Source organism: Zea mays, chromosome 5, assembly GCF_902167145.1.
Source record: "Zea mays cultivar B73 chromosome 5, Zm-B73-REFERENCE-NAM-5.0, whole genome shotgun sequence".
In the NCBI taxonomy this organism is placed as follows: Eukaryota; Viridiplantae; Streptophyta; class Magnoliopsida; order Poales; family Poaceae; genus Zea; species Zea mays.
The window spans coordinates 5797923-5805913 of record NC_050100.1 but is presented as its reverse complement, the minus strand read 5'-3'; the positions used below and the strand labels follow the sequence as shown (position 1 = coordinate 5805913).

Sequence of the window (7991 nt, the reverse complement as noted above, 5' to 3'; positions counted from 1 at the left end):
TGCGATCGACTATTTTAGTCTGGGATCGGGTGCGGGATCCACTCGAGTTGTTCCCTTTCGACACGTCTGGCTTCCTCTATCACGTTCCACCACGTTCGACTTCGGACTCGGTACCGCAGGGTTCAACCAGAAACGGGTCCTTTCAGGATTGACGTATCGACTCTCCTAACTGACTAATAAGCCCCATTAATCAGAATCTCGTTTCCTCAACACTCTCTAAGTGGCGTCTCCAGAGACCGGAGTTCATGTCCTCCGACATGTTTATATTCCTCCTCATATCTATACTCATCATACTCAACAAGTAAATGATTTTTCCCAGATATATGCAAAATCTTTCAATAACTTAATTTTAATACAGTAATTACCTGTGAGTTAACGGATATCAGCTTCCATTAACACCTCTAATCCATACCGAAAGGCCCCAATATCACGTTATAAAAACAGCTCAATCCCCTAAGGGAAACCCACGCAACATCCCAAAAGAACAAAAGAAAATCAACTTTTTTTGATTGATATCCTATAGTTTATCGAGCGTTCAAACCCACACCAAGCACAACTGCACAACCCCTCGGCCCTCGCCACGCCACGCACTTGTCCGCACTCTCCTCGCCGAGAGTGTGAGCCGAACCGCCTCTCGCCCTCTTTTCTCCCTCTCCAATCCACCCCGCCGCCGCGCCCGAGAAAAGAGAAGCCCAATGCGCTTCCTCCCGATGCTCCTGCTCCTGCTCCTGGCCCTCGCCGTGGGCGCGGCGGCCGGCGGCACGGACGCGGACGCGCTGCTCGCCGTGAAGGCGGCGGTCTCCGACCCCACCGGCGCGCTCGCGTCCTGGGACGCCGCCTCCTCCGACCACTGCGCGTGGGTAGGGGTCACCTGCGCGCCCCGCGGCTACGGCGGAGGCGTCGTCGTCGGGCTCGACGTCTCCGGTCTCAACCTGTCCGGCGCGCTCCCGCCGGCGCTGTCGCGGCTCCGCGGCCTGCAGCGCCTCTCCGTCGGCGCCAACGGCTTCTACGGGCTCATCCCGCCGTCTCTCGCGCGCCTGCAGCTTCTTGTCCACCTCAACCTCTCCAACAACGCCTTCAACGGTTCCTTTCCGCCTGCGCTCGCGCGGCTCCGCGCCCTACGGGTGCTCGACCTCTACAACAACAACCTCACCAGCGCCACGCTGCCGCTCGAGGTCACGCACATGCCCATGCTCCGCCACCTTCACCTCGGCGGCAACTTCTTCTCCGGAGAGATACCGCCGGAGTACGGCCGTTGGCCCAGGCTGCAGTACCTTGCGGTCTCCGGGAACGAGCTCTCCGGCAAGATACCGCCCGAGCTGGGGAACCTCACCAGCCTCAAGGAGCTCTACATTGGCTACTACAACAGTTACTCCGGTGGTCTTCCGCCAGAGCTGGGGAACTTGACCGAGCTCGTCCGCCTCGACGCCGCCAACTGTGGGCTCTCTGGCGAAATCCCGCCGGAGCTCGGGAGGCTGCAGAATCTGGATACGCTCTTCTTGCAGGTGAATGGCCTCACCGGCAGCATACCGTCAGACCTGGGCTACCTCAGGAGCCTCAGTTCTTTGGACCTGTCGAACAATGCGCTCACCGGAGAGATACCGGCGAGTTTCTCCGAGCTCAAGAACCTGACGCTGCTTAACCTGTTCCGGAACAAGCTGCGCGGCGACATCCCCGACTTCGTTGGCGACCTGCCCAGCCTCGAGGTGCTGCAGCTGTGGGAGAATAACTTCACCGGCGGTGTGCCACGCCGCCTCGGCCGCAACGGCCGCCTCCAGGTGCTCGACCTCTCGTCGAACAAGCTCACCGGCACGCTGCCGTCGGAGCTCTGCACGGGGGGCAAGCTGGAGACTCTCATCGCTCTCGGCAACTTCTTGTTCGGTGCCATCCCAGGCTCACTCGGCCAATGCAAGTCCTTGAGCCGCGTCCGCCTCGGGGAGAACTACCTGAATGGCTCAATTCCGAAGGGGCTATTCGAATTACCGAAGCTGACTCAAGTTGAGTTGCAAGATAACCTCCTCACTGGTAATTTACCGGCTGTGATCGGTGCTGCTGCTCCTAACCTTGGTGAGATCAGCCTGTCCAACAACCAGCTTACGGGCGCATTGCCCGCATCTCTTGGGAACTTCTCCGGAGTTCAGAAGCTGCTTCTAGATCAGAACGCGTTTTCTGGTGCCATACCTCCGGAGATTGGGCGGCTGCAGCAGCTATCCAAGGCTGACCTTAGCAGCAACAAGTTTGAAGGAGGTGTGCCACCGGAGATTGGGAAATGCCGGCTTCTCACTTACTTGGACATTAGCCAAAACAACCTCTCTGGGAAGATACCTCCGGCCATCTCTGGAATGCGAATACTGAACTACCTGAACCTATCCAGGAATCACCTTGATGGAGAGATACCTCCATCCATTGCAACGATGCAGAGCTTGACAGCGGTTGACTTCTCGTATAACAACTTGTCTGGACTTGTGCCATGGACTGGCCAGTTCAGCTACTTCAATGCCACATCTTTCGTTGGCAACCCAGGCCTGTGTGGACCATACCTCGGTCCATGCAGTGCAGGCATTCCTGGGGCAGACCATACTGCCCATGGCCATGGTGAGCTGACCAATTCGGTCAAGCTGCTCATTGTGCTCGGCTTGTTGATTTGCTCCATTGCATTTGCTGCTGCGGCAATTCTGAAGGCTCGGTCATTGAAGAAAGCTAGTGAAGCGCGAGTATGGAAACTCACTGCATTCCAGCGCCTGGACTTCACCAGTGATGATGTGCTGGATTGCTTGAAAGAGGAGAACATTATTGGCAAAGGTGGTGCTGGGATTGTGTATAAGGGGGCAATGCCGAATGGTGAACTTGTGGCTGTGAAGAGACTCGCAGCAATGGGCCATGGCTCATCACATGATCATGGGTTCTCGGCAGAGATACAAACACTTGGTAGAATTCGACACCGTCATATTGTGCGCCTGCTAGGCTTCTGCTCAAACAGTGAGACTAACCTGCTGGTTTATGAGTATATGCCCATCGGCAGCCTTGGGGAGATGCTCCATGGCAATAAGGGAGGGCACCTGCACTGGGATACCAGATACAGCATTGCTATTGAGGCAGCCAAGGGACTTTGCTACTTGCATCATGATTGTTCGCCTTTGATACTTCACCGTGATGTCAAGTCAAATAACATACTTCTTGACTCCAACTTCGAAGCTCATGTGGCCGACTTTGGTCTTGCGAAATTCTTGCAGGACTCAGGGGCATCTGAATGCATGTCCGCCATAGCTGGCTCATATGGCTACATAGCGCCAGGTAAAAACCAACCCTTCCTGATCCAGTCAATCTGAATAGAGTACTCATTTGAATATATTGGTATGCATCGTAAGTTTATAATGCTTATATTTACTAGTACATTGTTGAAGTTATAAAACTATCTCTCAAGCTATAAACTTCATTGTTGTAATGATTATTGGTGCTCCTCTAGATGGTTTCTGTTATATTCTCGCTACTAGTCCTCTTTAGCATTTTGAAGATCGGTTACTTCATTGTTGTATCTTCTGTTGAAACTTTATGATGTCCATTTACCCCTTCAGGATTGTAATGTTCAATGGGTTTTAATGCATATCTTCTTTTATCTCCTTTTGTATTTCTCTTTACATCTACGTCATTGCTTTTGGTTTACAAAATGTCTGGCTATTGGCTTCTAAATTCTATCTCCCAATTGACCGGACATGCTCTTTGTTGTTGTCATCTGTGGCTATCCAGAATACGCATACACACTGAAGGTCGATGAGAAGAGTGACGTCTATAGCTTCGGCGTCGTGCTACTTGAGCTCGTCACCGGAAGGAAGCCTGTAGGCGAGTTCGGCGACGGCGTCGACATCGTCCAGTGGGCGAAGCTGACGACAGGCTCGAACAAAGAACAGGTGATGAGGATCCTGGACCCAAGGCTCTCAACCGTTCCGCTGCACGAGGTGACGCATGCCTTCTATGTCGCATTGCTGTGCACCGAAGAGCAGAGCGTGCAGCGCCCGACGATGAGGGAGGTCGTGCAGATCCTGAGCGAGTTTCCAAGGCCATCTAGCAAGCAAGGCGAGGAGGCCCCAGATTCCGGTGACGGCTCTGCTTCCAGTCCTCTACATCCAGCACCAGTTGGGTCCAATGAAGCGCCAACCGCCGAAGCGAGAGAACAGCAGCAGCAGCAGCAAACAAGCTGTCGGTCATCGCCAACTCCAGATCTCATCAGCATCTGAGTAACCAAAACTGAAAACTTTACCATTGTGAAATCCACTCGTCAGTCTAGCATGCTTAAAGGTCGTAATTTAGGATGCGGTAAGTTTGGTTTCTTGTGCTGTACATAGTCATGTTTGTTGTTTCCAGTTTACCTTGTTTTCATTTGCTGCTGCAGTGTAGGAGACAGTCTGTAGCGAGTTGAGTTACATTGCTTTGAGCCTCTGATTTCCCAGTAGGCACTAAAGTGTAAGGGCACTCGTAGTCAAATTTAGCACCAGAACCTTTGTTGTGGAACCAAGATCCTTGTGCTCTCTACAGTACCCGTGTAAACAGTGGAAGTGGGCCGTAATTAAAGGCCTTGAAGTCCGGTATTAAGCTACACTGGTTCCAAAGAGAGCCTGTTTGCAAGATGAATTGACAGATACCCTACCGGAGCATCTGACGATAGCTGTTCTATCACTCTCTCTTTTTTTTATCGTCTTTTGTTGTTGCACAAAAGAGAAGATGGTCTGAATACCTCTTCAAAGCAGGCAGACGGCGGGCCCATGTGAAAGGAGGAGTGCATGAAGGGAACGGGTCGGTAATCAGATGCTTCGGCCTCTGCGTTAACGTCAACAGGACAACAGCAGCTGGGCAGATACGCTTCCGTTGGGAAGTGAAAGCGAGTGGAGCCATTGTTCCTAAGAGAAGGAAGCTGATGATCTCGTCTAGCACTAGTACAGTGGCTAGTGATTGAGATGACGCAACTACTTCCAAGCTGTTCTAGTCGTGGAGCAAGAAAAGGCGAGGTGTCTTGGCAGGAAGCTGGAGGAGGTGGCGGGAAGTGGTAGCTGTGGCATTTGCACCTGGTAAACAAAAATGGTTGTGCGGTGAACAGTGAACGGGCAGGTTGGGTGTTTGGTCTGGTCTCTGAGACTGATGCCGTGGTACCTCTCTGACTAGCCGCCACCCGAAGGCTACACAGGTGAGGCCGCTGGAGCACTGTTGCGTCGAAATAATGGCGGTAGGGCTATATGCTTGCTCCACGGGAGACGGGGGTGACCAACCAAACCATAGGTCCCTATGCGGCATGAGCCTTGTGCAAGTCGCTCGGTCATCGATGTTTGGTTTGGACTTTGGAGTTGGGTAGGTATAGAGATGGCAATGGGTACCCACGACCCGATACCCGATGGGTATTTACTCCATTAGGGTATGTATGTGGGCTAAATATTCTACCCGTGGGTCTGTTATTGGGCAAAAATCTTCACCCAATGGGTAAACGGGTATTAGAACGTTCCGCCTTCACCCATACCCGTTAACCCATGGGTATAAAATACCCAATATAAACTTATCTGAAGCATGAACTTGGACTTTAGTCATCCAACTTTTTTACTATTTAACAACAATTTAATGACCATGTAATGGAACATGTAATGTGCTATGTAGTACTGTCATAGTGTTACTACTTTATCCAATTATCTTTGGTGTGTTGAATGGATGGTTAAATGGTGCTAGAAATTTTTGTAATGGTATTTATATAGATATACTTGCCATTTGTATAGTATAATAGATTGATAGTTGTTTAATTTTTGTGAGTACGGGTGACCCGATGGGTGACCCATACCCACATGGGTATGGGTATGGGGGTAAATCCATACCCGCCAGTGTATATGGGTGACCCGGTGGGGTTATTTTTGTGTCGTGGGTATGGGTATGGGGTAGTAATACCCGGTGGGTATTTACCCATTGCCATCTCTAGGTAGGTAGGGCGCCCGAATTTTTTATATTTTAGCTCTTCCTCGGAAAAAAATTCATGTTTGGATCTTAGAAAATTTTAATGTCATTTTTGGACCCTTTACTCGGCGCCATAGCCAATGACGCCGAGGTAACACAGCTCGGCGTCATAGGCTATGGCGCCGAGGTGCATGCTACGCTGGCCCAACCTGAACGACGTGGTGCCAACGTGGTACCGAGCTCGGCGCCAAGATCTATGGCGCCGAGCTCGGATATATAATAGCAAAGTATGTCTAGCTCAGTTGGTAGAGTGCAAGACTTTTAACCTTGAGGTTGTGGGTTCAAGCTTCATGGTGGACGTATTTTTTTATCACTAATTTGTTTTTTTGTTGTCCATATTTTTCGTTTATGTCGCTGATTTGTCCATCCAGATTTATTTTTCATCTAGTTTTTTTTGTTTTTGTGACCGATTTATTTATTCATCTAGATATTTTTTGTTTTTGTTTTTGTTTATTCAAACTGCGTGACGCAAGTACCATGCACATAAGTAACCCACCCTATGGAAGTACGGAGTACTTTATAAAATCATCAAGTCACTGTTTATTTATACCTTGTATATTTATATTTTGGACTCTAATTATAATCTTTTTGTTTATTAAGTATATTTATATTTTGGACTCTAAAACTCCAATAATCTAAACGTACTTGCATTGGTTAGCGGCCACCGGTTTAGCTATGGTGCATCGCGGTCACGGGCGCAATAATGCACGCAACCTTGAGGTTGTGAGTTCGAGTACATTAGATTATTGGAGTTTTAGAGTCTAAAATATAAATATACTTGCATTGGTTAGCGGCCACCGATTTAGCTATGATAAATTTTAATTAATATTAAAAAGTATAATTTCGAATACATTAGATTATTGGAGTTTTAGAGTCCAAAATATAAATATACTTAATAAACAAAAAATTATAATTAGAGTTCAAAATATAAATATACTAGGTATAAATAAAGAGTGACTTGATGATTTTATAAAGTACTCCATACTTCCATAGGGTGGGTTACTTATGTGCATGGTACTTGCGTCACGGAGTTTGAATAAACAAAAACAAAAAATATCTAGATGAATAAATAAATCAGTCACAAAAACAAAAAAAACTAGATGAAAAATAAATCTGGACGGACAAATCAGCGACATAAACGAAAAATATGGACAACAAAAAAACAAATTAGTGACAAAGACAAAAAAAAATATTGAACGTCCACCATGGGGCTTGAACCCACAATCTCAAAGTTAAAAGCCTTACACTCTACCGACTAAGCTAAACATGTTTTGTCGTTACACATCCGAGCTCGGCGCCATAGATCTTGGCGCCGAGCTCGGTACCACGTTGGCACCACGTCGTTCAGGTTGTGCCAGCGTAGCACGTACCTCGGCGTCATAGCCTATGGCGCCGAGCTGTGTTACCTCGAGCAGAGGGTCCAAAAATGATATTAAAATTTTCTAAGGTTTAAACGTGTATTTTTTTCCGAGGAAGGCCTAAAATATAAAAAATTCGGGTAGGGCGTACACTGACTGGTATGGTACTGGTAGAGAGTAGCTAGCAGATCCGTTCATCCATTCATGCGTAGCGTAAAAGTGCACGCGCCACCAAATAACAGGGACACCGGACATGGGGGTTAGGAGGACTCTGCGGCGTTTGCAGGCCCACCCTTTTGGACGATCGAGATCAACCAACACGTGTCTTCTGCGAGGTATAGGTCGCTGGATCGTCGGTCCGCGGTAGGGCGGCAAATTGTCCACGACAACACCGAGGGATGATAAATTCCTTTAGAGCATCTCCAACAACGTGACCTATAAAAATACCCTATAATTTGAAAATAAGTATATTTTATAGAATTTAGGGCACCAACAAAATACATCGCTCCAACAGTAAAGCCTCAAATCTAGATTATAGGACAGCCCACTACGGTGTAGTATATTTGAGTCACTTGAGAGAGTGTCCTATAGTTTTTTGACAAAAAATTATGAAATAGGGCACTGTTGAAGTAGTTTTTCTTGTGT

At 48.4% G+C, this 7991-nt stretch overlaps 1 protein-coding gene across 1 annotated transcript; it reads left to right on the top strand.

Annotated features, from left to right (window-relative positions):
* Window positions 1-466: 466 nt before the first annotated feature.
* Window positions 467-4623, top strand: LOC109939609 (leucine-rich repeat receptor-like serine/threonine-protein kinase BAM1). Its single transcript, XM_020537846.2, has 2 exons — window positions 467-3294; window positions 3748-4623. Exons 1-2 carry the CDS (start codon window positions 696-698, stop codon window positions 4233-4235), a joined length of 3087 nt encoding a protein of 1028 aa, XP_020393435.1. The 5' UTR covers window positions 467-695; the 3' UTR covers window positions 4236-4623.
* Window positions 4624-7991: the final 3368 nt, after the last annotated feature.